General features: G+C 47.1%; 1 protein-coding gene across 4 annotated transcripts in view; it reads right to left on the minus strand.

The window, feature by feature from the left end:
* Pde10a (phosphodiesterase 10A) overlaps positions 1-19,634 on the minus strand; it is a 426,835-nt gene that overhangs the window by 15,671 nt on the left and 391,530 nt on the right. For all 4 annotated transcript variants that reach the window (XM_036168831.1, XM_036168830.1, XM_036168829.1 and 1 more), the window contains 5 exons: positions 19,015-19,107; positions 16,574-16,760; positions 6,601-6,743; positions 5,357-5,440; positions 2,108-2,258 (listed from right to left, as the gene is read on the minus strand). In XM_036168831.1, the coding sequence (XP_036024724.1) occupies positions 2,108-2,258; positions 5,357-5,440; positions 6,601-6,743; positions 16,574-16,760; positions 19,015-19,107 (658 nt within the window). The remainder of the gene's footprint in view (positions 1-2,107; positions 2,259-5,356; positions 5,441-6,600; positions 6,744-16,573; positions 16,761-19,014; positions 19,108-19,634) is intronic.

The following is a 19,634-nucleotide window of genomic DNA, read 5'->3' on the forward strand; positions in this document are numbered from 1 at the left end:
AAGAGAGAACAGAATGTAGACATGTTTAAAAACATGGCAAGGAGACACCTGGAGATGCATGGCTTACATTCACATCATATTCATTTCTGCCACTGATATATCCAAAGTCAGGAATCTTTGAAATCACAAACTTTTTTGGAACCCTGTTCTTTGTTGTCCTGCATGTGAACTTGACAAGCAAATGAGTTTTCCTCTTTAACTCTGGAGTAGGGGCAAGGGGGACCAGATGCACCAAAGCCTGATGGACAAGCTCGGCCATGCAGGCAGCAGGCAGCTTGGGTGCTCCTAGTTCTCACAAGGCCACTGCTATTCTCAGCCAATACACAGAACGTGCAAACATAGGACATGTGAAAACAGCACACTGCATTGGAATAAGAAAATGCTGTGAAGCCAAAGGGAGGCAAGCCTGGACTAAAGAGCACAGTCTGGGCCAGACCCAGCAAGAGCCGGACACCAACAGAGACCAGTGAGAAGAAGAGAGGAGGCAAGATGGTGTTTGAGAAGATCACATCTGAGCAAGGTCAGGAGCAGGTTGGAGACCTAGGGTGGGGTCTAGGGTCCTCACACAGATCTCATATTCCAAATGACAAGGAGCAGAGTGAAGGGACTCCAGGACAGCAGTGTTTGCATCTGCCTGGCAGTTTCAGAAAAGTGTCTGGTGGTGGGTAAGGCATTCTCTAGGAGGGTTTGCCACAATCAAGGGAAGGCCGAGGAGGCTGAGAGCAGGACACTGACAGACGTGTAAAAGGTGCAAGCAAAGTCTGAACGCGCTTTGCAGGCATCCAGTGGGCTCCCTTGACTGGCCGTGAAAAGCAAGGTGAGCAAGGCTGAGTGTGATCCTTATTAAGGACACCAGCAGCAGGTGTGGGACATCCTGCAGGTGGTGCAGGTGAGTAGACCATCAGGGTCCAGAGTGACGTGAAACTCTTAAGTGATGGGCAAGTGGAAACTGGACGGGCAGCTGCTTGAGTCTCTCTCAAACTGGCCTTGCATAGAGAAAGGAAAGGCAGAATTCGCCAAAGCCCTGTGAGAACAGAGGAAGGCAAAAGTCTGAGCAATCATGAACTCCAACTCTAAGGAGCCTGAGGAAAGAGGTTCCCAAAGCAATGTGAGGGAGGAGTGGCCGCTGTGGCCCCAGGAAAGCTGTAACTGCCGAAGGAGTTAAGTGGAAAAAATGTTGAAAGTCTCCCCAACTAGAATACAAATTTCACCAGGACAAAAAATTATTCATATGAACAAAAAGCATATTTCATTTGAATTTTTGGGAGGAAGTCGATAATATATTGTTAAATTCTGCTACAACTAAAGATTATTTTAGAAAACAAATAAGCAACAACCAAGAATAGAGTTTGCTCCTTTGCATGCCTGTGCATGTGACTATAGTATGTGTGCATGGGGTGGGGCTACACACATTTGTGTGTCAATGTGAAGGCTAGGGAAGGGCATTGGATGCCCTGCTCTATTACTTCTTACTTTCTTTGTGACAGGGTCTCTCGGTGAACCTGAAGCCTGGGGAGCCTGGGGAGCTAGCTGTGTACCTCAAAGACTGTTCCCAAATGGCACTAGTGTCTTAACTAGGATATACTAAATGTTCGGTGTTCTCAAATCATCCAGATAAGTCTATGTTATCCAGGGCATATGGGCAACAAGAATAATTCACTCTAGACAGGTGGTGGTAGTGCATGCCTTTAATCCTAGCACTCAGGAGGAAGAGGTGGGTGGATCTGTAAATTCAAGGCCAGGCTAGTCTACAAATCCAGTTCCATGACAGCCAGGACTACACAGAGAAAGCCTGTGTCTCCAAAAAACAAAAACAAAAGCAAAAAAGACAGAAAGAAAAATGTATTCAGTTAAATATATGCAGGGCTTATCAGCTTTAATAAGAAAGAAAGGACACACACACACACACACACACACACACACACACACACACACACACACACCCCTCACCCTGGGGCTATTTGGGTACAGTTGAAATTTCTAGATCAACATTTCCAATAAAGTGTGATTTATGTCTGGGTACTGGCACTAAGTTTATGCTATAAAAGCACTTTGACCAAGGCATCGTATCATTGAGGTTTTCTGTTAGGAGGATGTGCACACCCACCTCAAGGTCTGTAAAGAGGCCATAGTTGTTTTGAAGTATGGCATACATGCAGTGTGCCACCGTGACTGCATGTTTCCAGTTGTGGTAAGGAACCCGTCGATAGTTCTTCTTCACAGACATGATAAAACGACATAATTTTTCAAGTTCAAAGCTGTATGGAGAAGAGACTGTTAGGACTATGATGAGGTCAGCATAGCACCACACATTCCAGGAGAGCATCTCGCTGAGGTGTGCATTGTCTGCTCCTTCACACACCTGCAGGCTTCCTCACACACATCTGGGATCCCTCACACACATCTGGGCTTCCTCACATACCTGTAGGCTCCTTCACACACCTGGGAACACCCTCACACACCTGTGGATTCCCTCACACACCTGTAGGCTCTCCCATACGTCTATGGGTTACCTCACACATCATCTTCTTTACACACCCCTGGATTCCCTCAGATACCTGTGGACTCCTTCACACACATCTGGGCTCCCTCACATATCTATGGACACCCTCATACACCCGTAGATTTGCTCAGACACCTGTGGATTTCCTCACTTACCTCTGGGCTCCCTCATACACCTGTGGGTCCTCTCACACACCCATAGGCTCTCCCATACATCTGTGGATTACCTCACACACCCATGGACTCCTTCACATACATGGTCTTCTTTACATACCCATGGATTCCCTCACACACCAATAGACCCCCTCACATACCTATGAGCTTCCCCACACATCTGCAGATTTCCTTGCATACCTGTAGAGTCCCTCACTCACTTGTGGGTTCCTTCACACACCTGTGGGCTCCCCTACACACCTCTGGGCTCCCTCACACACATGTGGGCTCCCTCACACACCTGCAGACTCCCTCACACACCTGTGGGCTCCCCTACACACCTCTGGGCTCCCTCACACACACCTGTAGACTCCTCACACACACCTGTGGGCTCCCTCACACACACCTGCAGACTACCTTCACACACCTGCGGGCTCCCTCACACACCTGTGGGCTCCCTCACACACCTGTGGGCTCCCTCACACACACCTGTGGGCTCCCTCACACACACCTGTGGGCTCCCTCACACACACCTGTGGGCTCCCTCACACACCTGTGGGCTCCCTCACACACCTGTGGGCTCCCTCACACACCTGTGGGCTCCCTCACACACACCTGTGGGCTCCCTCACACACACCTGTGGGCTCCCTCACACACACATGTGGGCTCCCTCACACACCTGTGGGCTCCCTCACACACACCTGTGGGCTCCCTCACACACCTGCGGGCTCCCTCACACACCTGCGGGCTCCCTCACACACCTGTGGGCTCCCTCACACACACCTGTGGGATCCCTCACACACCTGTGGGCTCCCTCACACACCTGTGGGCTCCTCACACACCTGCGGGCTCCCTCACACACCTGCGGGCTCCCTCACACACACCTGTAGACTCCTCACACACACCTGTGGGCTCCCTCACACACCTGTGGGCTCCCTCACACATACCTGTGGGCTCCCTCACACACCTGTGGGCTCCCTCACACATACCTGTGGGCTCCCTCACACATACCTGTGGGCTCCCTCACACACCTGTGGGCTCCCTCACACACACCTGTGGGCTCCCTTACATACCTGTGGGCTCCCTCACACACACCTGTGGGCTCCCTCACACACCTGTGGGCTCCCTCACACACCTGCGGGCTCCCTCACACACCTGCGGGCTCCCTCACACACCTGCGGGCTCCCTCACACACCTGTGGGCTCCCTCACACACCTGCAGACTCCCTCACACACCTCTGGGCTCCCTCACACACACCTGCGGGCTCTCACACACACCTGTGGACTCCCTCACACACCTGTGGGCTCCCTCACACACCTGTGGGCTCCCTCACACACACCTGTGGGCTCCCTCACACACCTGTGGGCTCCCTCACACACCTGTGGGCTCCCTCCTGGCCAACACGAGCTCTGTATTCACTCCCTCTCCTTGTTCCAGAAAGCAGCAAAAGAACCAAGACCCTCCCAGACAGCCCCACTCTGCCAGTCAGCGTTCAGTCTACCCTCTATGGGCTCCTTGGGCTTGCAAGCATTTCCTATGCTCCAGAGAGCTCACACAGCCACATACAGCATCCTCCCGGCCAAAGGCAATCTCAGCTAAGAACTTCTAGGAGGCGTGCTCAGATCCACAACTGCCAGGTACATATTACAATACTCTGCACCTGGCTACACTTTCAGAATGAATCCAAGGCATTAAGGTACACTCGTGTTGCAAGTGGAAAATAGCCACACCCAAATCTATTCACACAGTACAAGAAGAAGAAGAAGGACACGGCTACTATCGCTCACTGTCACTGGATTATTATTTTTCTTAATTGAGACCCCACCCCTCTCAAAATATGTTTAAGGCAGATGAAAAGACTAAGTTCATAAAGCTTAGAGTATGCACAGCTTGTGTGTCCCTCATTGAAAACTTTCACTGACCCTCAAGTAAAAGGTCTGTCCTCTTAAGACTTCCAGCCAAACCCTCAACTGTCTACACAGCAACCAGGGCTGCTGGTCCCGCGTTCACTGCTGATAAAAGTAGAGAATACACAGAGCTCAAGAAGTCGGACCATGCCATTCCAGAGAAACGTAAAGACTCTCACCTGGCTGAGTGCAAAGCATAAATATATGGTAACTGAGCAAATATGGTCCTTGCATTTTCAGCCTCTGGGAGTAAGATACAAACCATCAGACACAAAGTCACAGAACCACATTGGCTAGGACAGTTGGAGAGAGTAACAGCCTGTGGTCGCTGCCATATTCCCTGATGGACTTCTCCTTTGTGCCTAGCCTAACAGATACAGATGGGGCTCCAAGTGGATGCTACCGGCTTGTGCACGGCCCAACAGCTCCACTTTAAGGGTGGATCCTGCCTCTTCCACTGCCTGGCCTACATGACATTAAAAGTCATTTGGGATGTGCGACGGAGTGTAAGAAATGCCAGCATCACATTTAGGTTACCCATTTCCAGGACAAAAGCTACACAGTTGTCTTGCTATGGCTAAAGCCCAAGGGGCCAGGAAGTCGACAGTCCCTGGAACATTTGGAAAAGCTGCAGATTTGTCCAACAAGCTCAGCCGATTTTTATTGGAATTTTATTAAAACGTTGTATTTTCCCATAACTATACAAAGAACCTGGTTGGGTACAAGTGTGCAAAGGAGGTCACCCCCCCCCCCCGCCTCCCGTGTTCAAAAGGAATCACACAGGCCGCTCATACCAGGATGTCCCACAAGACTGATGGATCATATAGACAAAGATCCCAGGCCACATGTTCTCGAAAGGACCGATGTCAAAGTGGAATCTGAAATGAGAGGAGTGGATCGTTAGGAGCAGTTAGGATGAGCATGGCTGGCTGGAAAATCGATATACCCCTTATCTACCCCAGTACTCAAAGGACACGGGTGGTCTGCCCCTGCCTTTCCTGTAACACCTGATTGAATGGAAGGGTTCCTGCAGGACTCTACAGAGTCATCTGTTAAAACAGCTGTCATCAGGGTCGTCCACACTAACATATATACACAGCACACCATCCAGGAGACACGGATGTCATCAGGGTCGTCCACACTAACATATACACACAGCACACTGTCCAGGGGACACGGGTGTCATCAGGATCATCCACACTAACATATATACACAGCACACCAGAGGACACAGGGGTCATCAAGGTCATCCACACTAACATATACACACAGCACACCATCCAGGGGACACGGGGGTCATCAGGGTCATCAACACTAACATATATACACACAGCATACCGTCCAGGGGACCTCATCAGAAACAGCCTTCCATCTAAGCTGAAACACCAATTGAATAACTGTAACTCCTGAAGTTACCATAGCAATAACTGCGTTCTCGTTTACTAATGTAATTACTAACCCCCAGCCAGAATGAGTAGTGTGGCAAAGGGGTGTGTTTCCAAATATAAGGCAAATGCCAGCTTGGGGCCAGGGTGGTTGCCACAGGCATACCGTCGCCACAAGGCCCTGCCTCTCCAGACCTAAGTATGTTAGCCAAGCTCTGGCAAATGGAGGTACAAAGATGGAGTCAATTATCACTAAATCCTTTCATGTAGCTTGGAAACTGAGATCTGGGTGTAACATTAAAAGTCATTTGGAATATGTGATAGAGTAATAAAAATACACCAGCATTTAGGTGACGGATTACAAATTTAGTTCCCTGACAAGGACTCCCTAGACGCGCGTGCGTGCGTGCGTGCGTGCGCGCGTGTGCACACACACACACACACACACTCACACACCCACCGCCCCATTGGCCTTGAGCTCTGGGTCCTACTGCCTCACTTCCCAAGGGCTAACATGGCAGGCTTGGGCCACCACACGGGGCAGAAGGAGCCACACGTGAAACCACAGGGGTGCTCCCACAGGAAGTATGGTTCTGACTCCACGGTCAGTTTTTGCTTTAGTTCCTCCAGGGGAAATGGCACGAGATGCTCACAGCTCGATCTCTCGGGAGATGCGTGCCGGCAGGTGGAAGCGCATGAGGCCTTGCCACTCTTCTGAGGTGCAGATGCTGTGGTAAGACAGCTTCTCCATGGTAACCCTGTAGATGCACTCCGAGTGGCGGATCCTGTGGTACATCTGCAAGGCAAAAGGAACGGGAATGGGGACCAGTTAGGACAATGCGGACAGCACTCTGGCACTGGAGTTCAGACTTGGCATGAGAGCTAATGGCTGAAATTTGAGAGACTCCCTGTTGCTCACTTTCGAGACACACAGGAGCTGTGCACACAGACAACCTTGAAGAGACCGCACTTATCCGGGTTCCATCTTCCTTAACAAATATCTTCTCACCCCATGTCACATCAGGGAGAGAAATCACTGCCTGTCTTTTCTATAAGGCCCTATACTATATTCCCACTTAAGTAACAAGAGAGTTAAAAACAAAATGTGTGTGTATTATCAGCGAGTGAATGACTAAGATCTATGGCACCTGCTAAAACAAACACTTTGATAATTACATGTCACCCAGAACATCAAACTGGCTTCCTTGGGAGGATTTCCTTTCTTTCTCTGATTTAATTTAATTTTTTTTTCCTTTCCTAAGTGAATTTGGGGTTTTCCAGCATTAGAGCAATGAATCCAAACGTGTGACAGATTTGTACACTGTCCATTATTGTGCCCATGGAGTAGACACACGAAGAGGTGACAATGATAAGGAACAGTTGAAGGTTTAACATATGGCTAGTGGTGAGTGCTTGCCTAGCAGGTGCAGGGGCCTCATCTGGAGAGAGGGGGTGGGGAGGGGACCTACTTGAAAATAAAGAGGTGCGGTTTATTGTCCTATTGAATTAGTAAGAGCATGTATACTTGTATGCATGCAAATATAGTTTTGCAATTATACACTAATATGTGAGATAAAAATTTAAAAAGCAATGGAGCCAGTAAAAAGACCAATATTTACATGTGTGAATTAGTAACTATGTAAGATTAATTTGGAGAGAAACTATAGGGGGAAAATGGGCCCTTTATAAAAATTAATGTGTGTGTGATTAGTAGCTTCTCCCACAGTTCAGAATGTGTTGTGAGATCGGTAGAGTACAGCATGCTTTCTATACGCAAGATTATGTTCATCTATGTCATGATATGACATATGATATGAATGACATATGCATTCTTGACATGATATGATAAGAATCAAGATGTCTTTTATATTGTCATCGAAAACTATTTGTCACATTCTTAGCAATCTCTGCTAGACCTCAGAGCTTTGGAAACTGTGGGTTGTGACCCACTATGGGGTCAAATAACTGAGTGCAGCTATAACACACAATAGGCTGTTGTAACACACAACAACAACATAAATTCATTACAATCCAAAGGCATCACGAATCCTGGGTGTTTGTTCACGAGTTTGCCTGGGAGCCTCACACCTTCACTGCAGCCTTGGTTCTGGACACACACGGTACATACTTTGCTCTGTGTATGATGGTGCACCAGCTCTTACAGAAACATGGTAGTTTAATTATGGGAAGAAAAAACAATGTTTGAGGCATGGTTTCAGAACGTAACTATCGCATTAGCTTACTTTGGGTTGTGTTGTGTGAAGACTGCAGTTTGAGTTGCTGACAAGTTTCATTTTTAAAAGAATCACTCAATTACTTTGGGCTTGTGGTAAGTGTAGAATTCTCAACAATTTCTGAGATGGTTCTGAATGCACTTCTGTCCTTTTGTCTCATAAAATCTACAGGAAGCAGTGTCTTCCCATGCCTAGGCTACCACTGAAAGTAGCATCTGTGTGAGGTCATAGACACCTGAACACAGCCAGACTTCCTCCCGTACCCAGCTCCCACTGAGACCTGTGTTAGATCTTAGACACATGGCCCCAGGACCCTCTCCCCAGGCTCAGATTGGACTCATCAGCACTGAGGCCACATTCCCACAACTCTAGGTCCTTACCTATCCTTAGACTCCTACCATGAACTGAGGGAATTTGGAATGTCAAGACACCTGTAAGAGACTGGTGACCCCAGGCCTTGCCCATCAAGTAACCTGTAAACTTTCTGCACATAAAACAGCTAGTCTATCTAGGATCACCCAAGCTATTCCAACTACAAATCAGCACTGACTGTTCCATGACTAAGCTCTGAGTACCACCTCACAGACTCTATCCCAGCTAAGACATGGTAACACCAAAGTCAGACCCAAATGTCGATTCAATGCAAATGGACCAGCAATTTAGGCCAAAGATGTAATTGACCAGCTGTAGATGCAGAAATCACAACACAAAATCTAACAGCAAAAAATAAGGCAATATGTCTGCCCCTAAAATTACCAACTCCATTGTAATGGTCCCTAATGAAAACCAGTTGGAATAAATTACAAAGAATAAAAAAAAAAAACCCAACAATTTATAAATATGTCCATGAATTCAATGAGGACATAAATGTCTGAATGAATCTAAAGAGGACAGGAATTCCAGGAGAACACAAACAAACAGCTTTGTGAAATAAGGAAGTCAATTTGTGATGCAAATGAGAATTCAATAAAGGGAGAAATATAAAAGTGAAATGAAGCTGGAAATGAAACATTCAATAAGCCAATCAGAGGCTCCATGGGAGCCTTGATAACAGCATAGCTTGTGCGCAGCACGGACTGTGTGAATCCTGGAGACAAGGGAGAGGGGTCGGGTTATTCAGTCAAGGAAAACAGTAAAGAGAAAATGAAGAACTCATAACAGAACAGGTGAGACACTTGGGACACCATGAAAATATCAAACCTAGGAATCATGTGTATAGATGAAGGAGAAGAACTCCATGCCAAAGGCACAGAGAATGTTTTCAATAAAATCAGAAAAGAAAAATCTCCAAATCTAGATAATAAGATATTCATCCAGGTACGTGAGGTTCACAGAACACTAACAGGACAGGGTCAGGAAAGTAGCTGCCCATGCTGCATTAGAGTCAAAACTAAACACACAGAATGAGAAAAGTAGAAAAAGAGAGAGAGAAAGAGAGAGAAACTACACACAAAGGCAGGCCTGTCAAGTGTCTATTTCAAAGTGTTCTGCCTGTGGCATGACTTTCTTTGGAACAACTCTGCATTTTCTCATTGGCGTTAGTAGCAGCAGAAACTTCTGAAATGTTGCTTAAATTCCTTTAAATATTATCTTCTAAGTGTGAAAATTTGGCACATTTACCAGGAGAGGGCAGCAAATTTGACACTTGTCTTTTTGTCAAGGAAATGTGTGAATGATGTAGAAATTCAACAAATTCTCCAGGTACTGTGCACAAACTGCACCCCCACAGGCAGCAGGAAGCACATGGGAAAGCCGCCCCACCAAGGCTGAAGGGGAGCTTGCAAAGTGTTCACTAACACTGGCTGCTGCACAGGCCACTGCCTCGCCCTAGATGTAGAAGGTCTCTTGTCATGGGACATTCGCCACCCTGAACAGGACAGGATTGTGCAACATGAGAGCTTGGTATGAGGTCACAACACAGTAGTTACAAATAATATTGGTCCCTTGTACACGACATCATTTGATTCTCAAATTCCTGTTTCTGTCGCTGTCTCCTACAAGTTGGTGACCTGTGATTTTGTTGAAGATTTCTGTCTTTTTCATTTATAAAGTTATAATGCAAATACACTAAAGTGTATAACTCTATTTAAATTTTTATTCATGTATTTTTATCAGTTTATGTTGTGCTTACTCTAAAATTAATCACAACATAATTAGTTTAATTTCATGCAAAAAATAAAAAGTTTTGGAAATTTTACACATTTTTCATTAGGTAAATAACCTTCAATCTGAACATCAGCAAATTATACAATCTAGGATCTCACTGCAAACCAAGGAAGGCAGAAAATTCTATGTCTCTTCAGCTCTTCATCAGTTATCTACATACGACACTTGGGGATTCATCTTGGACTCTGTATTAGCAGAAGAGACTTCTAGAAGAAACAACTGCTGCTGGTCCACCACTGACGTCTGTGCAGGTGACCTATTGGCAGTGGGACGTGGAAAGGGCACAGGTCCTCAGAATCCCAACATGAAGACAACCTGAGAACATGAGTGTGGCCTCCCTCTACCATAAACTAAAAACACACCCTTTATGCTTTATCAAACAGAACCTGCCCTCTTGGCAGATAGAAGCCATTAACCAGCGGCTGTTCAGAGGTACCCAGCTATACACTAACCTTCACAACAGTCCTGTGGTGCTCACAGATGGGGCACTTGAGAGGTAGCAAGATTTTAATGCTCACAGTAGATACCTTCTCGCTTCAGGGTGGAGCAGTTCTCGAGGATGCAGACTCTGGAGTCATATCCCTGAGTTGAATCTCTTTGCCATGAACTAACTTCAGGAATGTAAGTAGGTTCCCTAAGTGTTTTATCCCAGGTCCCCATCTGTGAGGTGAGCACACAGTAGTGACCAGTCCTGGGGGGTATAAAGGGCTGATACCACTGGCTGATGACAGTTCAGGTCTTAGTGCCAGAAGCTGTTAAGACTTTGTACAGGTCTCCAATGATTCTCAGCTCAGCCTGACACTCCCCATGACTGCTGCATCTTCCTCTAGTGTTGGTCAAGGAGAGCCTGACCACTCCTGAGTGACAGGCGTGCCCTGTACTGCCATGCAGGAGCTAACTGAGCCTCCCCCTTCCTGTCTAATACTTCCTGTGGGGGACCTACAACTACCACCAGTGGAGAAATGCACAACAGAAATCAGGAAACCCACCACTGAGGACCCACTGCTAGGCACGGGTCCTGTCAAGAAACTGCTGGATTAACTCTGGAGAGGTCTGAGCTTTAAATCACATTCACTAATACAAGTTGAACACACTCTCTTTCTCTCCCATTGATCTAATCTGCATTTCAAATGATAGCAAGATATTTCTTAAAATAGGTATTTTCAGCGTGTTATTTTTCAATAGCATTAAGTAATATCACTACTAATATGAAGTGGATTCTCTACACAAATCTTAAGACCAAGCATACACTGTACAGAATGAGAAGCCTGAGCTGTAGCAGGCCGAAGGAACCCCACACCAGCAGAGGTGGCTGTGGGGCTCTGGGAATGAAGTCTCCGGTGGAACAAGTGACTTGGGAGAGGAGCTGCTGCTTCATGGAGCTTGACATGCACAACTGTCCTCGGGCAGTGAGGGCGTGGAGACCAGGACAGCACAAGAGGAAGCTGGAGTACAGAGGGTTATGCCACTCACATATACAGGAATTTCGATGGGTTCCAAACAGTAAAAGCCGGGGATACATGCAAGAATAATTAAGCAGTCCTGGGTACAGAATGCCCACAGGCAATTATCCAAGATAAACTGGAATATGCATATGGATGGAAGAATGAGTAAGAAATAGAGGAAGTAAGGATACAGCACAAGGAGAGATGCTTGCCCTGGGAGCTGAGAGATTTAAAGATGCTGCCCCAAACCACAGAAGCTGGTGTTCCCTCCTACAGCTCACCCTCTAGTTCACGGACACAGCACAAAGTCATTCAAACGGGATAGTTCTCTCTTCTCAGGAGAGCTACATCTTCACCCTGGGCTGGAGGACCTGAAATTTCTTTCCTAAAGACAGACCCCAGCATGCTCTGTGTGTAGCTCCAGAAAGAGTTCCTCTCCTGCTCAGACAGGGCACGTGGGAGGACTTTCTCTAAACCCTTCCTTTGATTTGAAACCAAGACAAACCATAAATACGGTGGGAATTGTGACTTCCCACCTGGGAGTGTACAGTTTTGTCTCAGAATGGGCATCAACAGTCCCTCTGGAATCTTTTTCTTGATATTTTCCAGCAAGTCCTGGATCTCAGCCTCCATCTTCACAAGAGGCAGCTTAGCCAATGCAGACTCTCCAGCTGTCCATTAAAGAAGGAACTGGAATTTCACAGAACCGTCTACACTGAGAACTCACAAGATGCAGTATCAGAACCAATTAGACTAGAGAGCAAGGGGAAAAGACCGCATCTGCCGAAGACCAAGAACCCAGACGTTGTCATCTACAGTCCTGATGCCGCCTGTTGAGGAGACTGATGTTCAGAGGCATTGGCCAACTTAACTAGGGCTTCAAAAAATCTGCAAAGCCATGAAGCAGGCATTGAAGTGGTCATCCGCCTCATCTTGAGTGACAGCACACACTGAGAATTCAGAAAGTGAACAGAGAATGACAGTCGGGGCATGGGGAAGGACATCGGAAGGAAAGGCCACATCCACTACCAAGTGTGCGCTTTGGAAACCCCTGGCAGACCAACTAAAGAATGGAAAACTACCCTGCATTCAGTACTGGATGACCTTACCATACATCTGTGTATACATACCTATGGGATATACCTTCACTTAGGCTCCAGGGGCTAGTGACTCTTGACCTATATATAAATACACGGGATGGACCATTATCCAGACTTTAGAGTCTAGTGACTCTTCACAGACGTGCACACACACACACACACACACACACACACACACACACGTGCACACGCGCACGGGGGGGGGGGGGGCTGTCTGGGAATATCTAGGGATTCAAGTCATAGACTTTGTGGATTTGGCTGGCCGTGAGTCTGCCTATCCGTGTGTGTCATCACGCCACTAACCAAGCTTGACGTTAGAGGCAAGCTTTGTTACATTATCACAGAAGATCGACCTCAGGTATTTTTCCGAAGCCTTTAGCCAGGGGTACACAGTATTCTTTAATAGTCGACACACCAGCCACGCTGTCATCTACACTTAACTTACATCATTCTCTTAAGTTTGTCCTGACTGTCAAACTGTCTGTCTACTCCCAAGTCTTTTTCATCTCTGTCCTATTCTCTCTGCTGCTTCTGAAGGCGTATCCTGAACATTAACCATGCCCACTTCCGTAAAAATTGTCCACATGCGCTGTGGTGGTTAGTTTGAAGTGTCACCTTAACTCATGGGAGAGCCGGAGCCTGAAAGGCATTCCTGGTCAGTATGTCCTTGACGGTGTTTCTGGAGATGGGTACGGGAGATCCATTCACCCAAAAGAACCTCTGCCCCAGGATCTCCTTCCATCCCTCCTCCCCTCTCTCCCCATCTTCCCCTTCCTCTCTATCTCCCTCTCAGAGACACCTGTGGTCTTTGGACACCAGAGCTCCAGGTTCCAGGCTTTGGACTCCAGCACTTACAATTGCAGTCCTCAAGTCCTCAGGCCTCTGGCTAGACTGAGTCACACTATCACTTTCCTTGGTCCTGAGTCCTTTGAACTTGGCCTAGGATTCTTGAGTTCTGCAGCTTACATGAGGCCTGTCTTGGGACTGCACAGCCACTGTCATCACATAAACCAGTTCTGTCAAGTCCCATCTCTCAAGTGATATCTGTCACTTTGCTCCTGAGTGATTCTGTCTCTAGAGAACTACAATGAACCCTACTAGGGGCCACTTACTCCATATTTTATGTGATACATAATGACACTTCTTTCTTTGTGTTTATTTATTCACTTTGGTTGGGGTTTGTGTGTGCCAGGGTACACATGTGGAGGCCTGAGGACAACTTGAGAGCTTGCAAGGGTCAGTTTTTCCCATCCCACCTCCCGTGTGGGGTCCAGTGATAGAACTCGGACTGTAGGGCTGGATGGCACCATCTTTCCAGCCCTTAGCATCACTCCCCCATGTCGGTCTTCCTACAGGATGCTTGGTAAAGAGCTGTGTCGAATGCAAGGTGTGAGACTTGAGAAGGACAGAGGCAGAGCCTACCGATCAGCCCTGGCTCTGTCACACGCTTGCTCTGCAGCCTCATACATGTCTTTCAAATTCAAATTCCACTTGCCCAGTTTCTCTTAGTTTGGTGGAGTCACCTACTCTATGACTGCTGTGAGACCAGGACGATGCCATCAGGTGTGTCTCAACAGCACAAAGGTGATCTTCTCGTGCCTCCTCCCAGGTGTGGAGAAACTTCTGATGGAAAAGGCACAGAGTCAGTCTATTTTCAGTGCCTCCCTGTTCCAGGACCATCTTCATCTCTTACACTGAAAACCTTCTCTAAAATCATGAGGCATGTGAGGACTGATTGATTCTACCAATTCCAAAGACTTCCAGCCTTTCTAAATGGTCATTTTCCATTGAACGTACTTTTAATTATCAGTTAGCTCGATAAGTGAAGAGTAGGTGCTGCCAGCCAGACATGCCCTTTAATTCCATCAACAGGATGTAGTCTGGAATGTCCAAAGATGAAGAAAATAAAAGCATACTTAGTGTTAGCGTGGTTCTGTGGCCTGCCTCTTCTCATGTACAAGCACCTCAATTCAAAAGGACCACAGCACCTGACTACAAACCACATGCTTGGGTTAGAAGTAGCTATGGGCCTACGGGCTCTTTGTTCAAGAGCAAAACTGCCCTGAGTTCCCAGGATCCCATGCAGCTATACTTAGCAACAGTCAGGAACTGGAGACTGCTTTATACTTCACAAAGCCTTTTCATATCTATGATCTTCATAAACGTGAGTGTTCTTCAGAAAGAAGTGATGCTTTCAGGGGACAGAGGGAGCTGACATTGTCCAGTTGCCTGCCCAGGGCAGTCCTCAGCAAGATGCCTTTTCTACTGAAAACATGCTCAACACGGCAAGGCTGGCTTGCTCACAAAGTACCAGGAAAACACAAGAGCAGCGCCCACACTCAGGCCCTGGACCTTCCCTCCCACAGCTGCACAGAGCCAGGCTCTAAGAGCCCACAGGGAGGACTCTGCTGCTGTTTTATTTGCAAGCTGTCTCCTCTCCATTTGATCCATGAGGATGCTTTGAGGGGCATCCAGAAGTGCTCATCTTTTTTTTTTTTTTTTTTTTTTTTTTTTTGGTTTTTCGAGACAGGATTTCTCTGTGTAGCTTTGCACCTTTCCTGGAACACACTCTGTAGCCCAGGCTGGCCTTGAACTCACAGAGATCTGCCTGCCTCTGCCTCCCGAGTGCTGGAATTAAAATCATGTGCCACCACCACCCGGCCAGAAGCGCTTTTCTTTCTGATGTGAAGCATGGCTTTCCCACAAGCCACCACAGTCTGAGCCTAGGCAGACCAAGAGGCGAGGAGAGATGTAGCTTCACACTGCTCTCCTATTTCAGAGTTGAAGAAAACCTCAAGAGTAACATAATTTTTTTAATACATTTTTAGTAAGGAGAAACACCTCAGCAGTCATATCAGAATGAATTGCAGCCACTCTGGTGTGTTTCCATCACTCCCCGTGAAGGCAAGTTGCCCCAACCCCGGAGGAGAGGGTGTGAACTGTGCCTGGCTGCGGAGGCATGCAGGTCCCGCTGCTTTGAGAGGTCACCATGGCTGGGAGAGGTCAGATGCTCCAAAGACTCAATCCCATTCCCAACAACATTTTCTCTGGGTTACTAAAGCGGTTCCCTGCTAACTCCCACTGGTGTAACTTTGCTTAATGAGAGTCCTAAAACTTTCCCTAACTGCAGCACTACAATGCCACAATAGGATTATTAGTTTATGGATCATTACATGTTCAACTCGTTTAAAATACAGCAACACTGAAGATAGATGATAAGTTTCAGAGTATAAGCCGAGCCTCATTTCATTCCTCAAAGAGGACAAAGTGGCCAAGAGGACTAGAGGGTGTCATTCATGGCGGTTACACGCATGCATTGAACTGAACCCTGATTTTCCTCGAAAGCACAACTACCCTGGCCAGTGGGCAGACGTGAGCTACTGTTCACACCCTGCAAAGACTCCCTAACGTACAAACACCAGGCAAACACTGACAAACACTCCCTTTTCCCAACAGACATGAGGCGCAAGACCAATGCTTCACACTGCCCCGGTACACCAACAGTTCTTTTGGAACAAATGCACACATTGAAATGCACTCAAAGTCTCAGGAGAGAGTTTTCTGCAGGCATGGAAAGGTACTTTCTAAAGCAGATTCCTGCTCACTGTTCACAGAAAGGAGAAAAGGCAAGCAGCCAAAACTCGAGGGCAGGTGGCACATGGGCCTGGAAGGCACGCTTACGTTAGCACAGTGCAAGGCCAAAGCACAGAAGACAGCAAACATCTTGAAGTTGTTCTCGTCCGTCTTGGAGAAGGCACTGCCACTGATCTTGTTCACCATCTGCACCACGCCGATCACGCTGCCGCGGCTCACTATGGGCATGCACAGGATGTTCCGTGTGGTGTAGCCCGTGTACAGGTCCACTTCCCTGTGGGAGTGGAAGAAAGAGTGGAAGGTCACTGGAGTGAAAGGCCGGTGGACAGGAACAAAGAGTGCATCCCGCCTTAAGTCTCAACACAGCTTCCACAGCTTGTGTGTGGTGTGTTGGAACGGTAACGAGGGTTCAAGACAGTGTAAAAGTCAGAGTATTTTACTAAAACATTTTCACAAAACGTCCAAGCTTGTTTGAGCTTGCTTACGATGGTTTTCTGCTGGAGACTCCTGGCTCTCAGCATCAGGATCATTAAGTAAACAGACAAGGTGGGTGATTCAGGGGAAAGTGTAGGAAGTCTGGTAAACAGTGTCTTCCTTTGAACTTGGTCATATTTATGAGACTGGTAACTTGCTAACCCATTTTAAATGGGAATAGTCACACTAAGATTTAGAGCAGGCGTCCACAACTATGCCTGTCTCCCAAGCAGCACACGGCCACATGCATCTGTGGGTCACGTGATTAGGGCCTGGGCTCATGAAGCGAAGCTCCTCGCTCTCACACCCTTCAGAGCAGAGGCTTTGCTGACTCCTGATCTGAGGAGACTGGTTTTTCCCCAGAATCAGCCACAGATCTAGCATGGGGTTACACATGAGTCCTCAATGCCTGGCTTCCCTTGTTTACCCTTTATAAACCATCCAGGCCTCACAGTCTCCATCGAAGGCCCATTTCAGTGGACAATGTCATTGGTTCATAGCTCGTTACTGGGTATTGTTAGGAGGGCTCTTGGAAAAACTTGCAGCTGGGCCTCTAGGTGCACGAATGGTTTCATTTTCCCAGGAGTGTATATGGAGGAGGAGGGCAGACTGGCGGATCACTCACAGTCAAAACTGCACCACACTCCTTTCCCAAGAGGCTGTCTCATCATCGTCTACTTTCACCAGCAAAGCTCGAGGGTCCCACTCACCCCACAGTCCTTGCCCTCTGCCCTGATGCCAATCGGAAAATCTCAGCCACTTGCCCTGGGGCACACTAGAAGATGCCTGTCAGAGCCGGGCCCTGGTTACTCTCCATGCATCCTTTTCATGAAGCACCCGACATACTCTGCCCTTTATGTGGATGTCTCATACAATCTAGATATTAAGAGGAGGATGGCATCACATGCTTTCCAGTGTCCCCCTCAATCTGATGGCTGCTTTTCTATTTACATAAAGATTTCTAAATGATGACAAATAATTTCGATATTTAAGCAGTGGAAGTAAGGACAAGCAAGCTTGTCTGGGGGAAAAGCAATGTTATTAGTATTTTCAACTTGTTGGTAAAATATTACTAGAGCCAGGTGGTGGTGGCACACACCTTTAATCCCAGCACTCGGGAGGCAGAGCCAGGCAGATCTCTGTGAGTTCAAGGCCAGCCTGGTCTACAGAGTGAGTTCCAGGACAGGCACCAAAACTACACAGAGAAACGCTGTCTTGAAAAAACCAAAAAAACAAACCAAAACAACAACAACAAAAACATTACTAGAATACAGCTCCACTTCTATATGAGTCTTGGATATCTGACATCCATCATTAATTACAGGAAATACTTCCAGATGATTATACTGCTTTTAATGCAAGTCATGAGTATGTATCAACTAAACACCATTGTCACGTATCTGGAATATTATTCTAATAGCCTCAGCATCTACCTTGTGACTTCTAATTGCAAAGGATTGAATAAAACATACACTTTGATTTCAAGTTCCGCAGAGTCTGAAAAGAATAAAAAATTCTCAAAAGGCCCAGCTTAACATCGCACTGCAACTACACCCCAGTGGTGTGGCTTACTCAGTTCTTGCTTTGTGGGCAGTGAAGTTTCCAGAGCTCTTAGGAAAATGATCTGCAGTCCTAAGAAACAACTACAAGCAGGCATCCTCATACCCATTGAAAAGAGGATGAAACTGAGGTGCAGAGCAATGGAGCACTGGCCCCAGTTCTGTCTACAGTGGGTAAATGACAGGTCCTTAACTCGAAACCAGACATGGCGATCTGAAGCCCAGTTCCTTATCCCCGTGCGGCAGCTGTGAACACCCTGAGACAGAGCGAGCACACTATGATGGCATCATGGCACCACCACTAGGAGAAGCGACTGCTCTGTCAGCTGACACTCTGTCAGGCGCCAGCAGGAAACCTAGGAAATGCCTCGGACCATGTAAGCGTCTGGTTCCTCGGACCACGGACAGCAGGCTGCGACAACAGACTCCGTCAAAGGGGCTTCAGCCGTGGAACCTCAAGGGAGAGATGACAAGGGCCAAACCCCGCCCCCTAACCTGTTAAAACGGGGGTCTGCGTACGCATCTGGAATGTTCAGGACTTCTCCCGTTCTTGCCACTTGGCCAGCAATCCCCTTCTCAATCGAAAACCTGCAGAAACAACAAAAAGAGGGGCGTGATTAGATAGTGACGTCATCCAAGAGTGATGAAGTGCTTCATTAATGTCAAATGTTGAACTGAAACTTTAAGTAAACATATTAATTTTACATTTATGTATCCTACATAACCCTATAGAACATGCCAAAGGGAAGCAGAAAAATGCCCTACAGTGATAGCTCAGAACCTTGTTTGAATACGTAATGCATAACAACTTGAGGATATAAAGGACTGCAAACTGAAACCGAACACTCTCCGGCTGGTCTCTAGCACTGGCCAACAATAATCTCCCCACACCAGCAAATCACCTCACCGATTACAGTGTGTGCGTTTTCTTAGTGGGTTACCTGCACAGTGAGGTCACTAACTTGCACACATACAACCTCAGTGGACCTTCCTGAACGTAAGACATGGAGTATCTGTTGTCTGTAACCCACATACTATGCAGAAACAGTAAAAATGTGTCTCTAATTTGCTCATTTTAAAAACAATCAGAATCCAAACACGAGCTGGCTGTATTT

This window comes from Onychomys torridus, chromosome 19, assembly GCF_903995425.1.
Source record: "Onychomys torridus chromosome 19, mOncTor1.1, whole genome shotgun sequence".
Classification (NCBI taxonomy): Eukaryota; Metazoa; Chordata; class Mammalia; order Rodentia; family Cricetidae; genus Onychomys; species Onychomys torridus.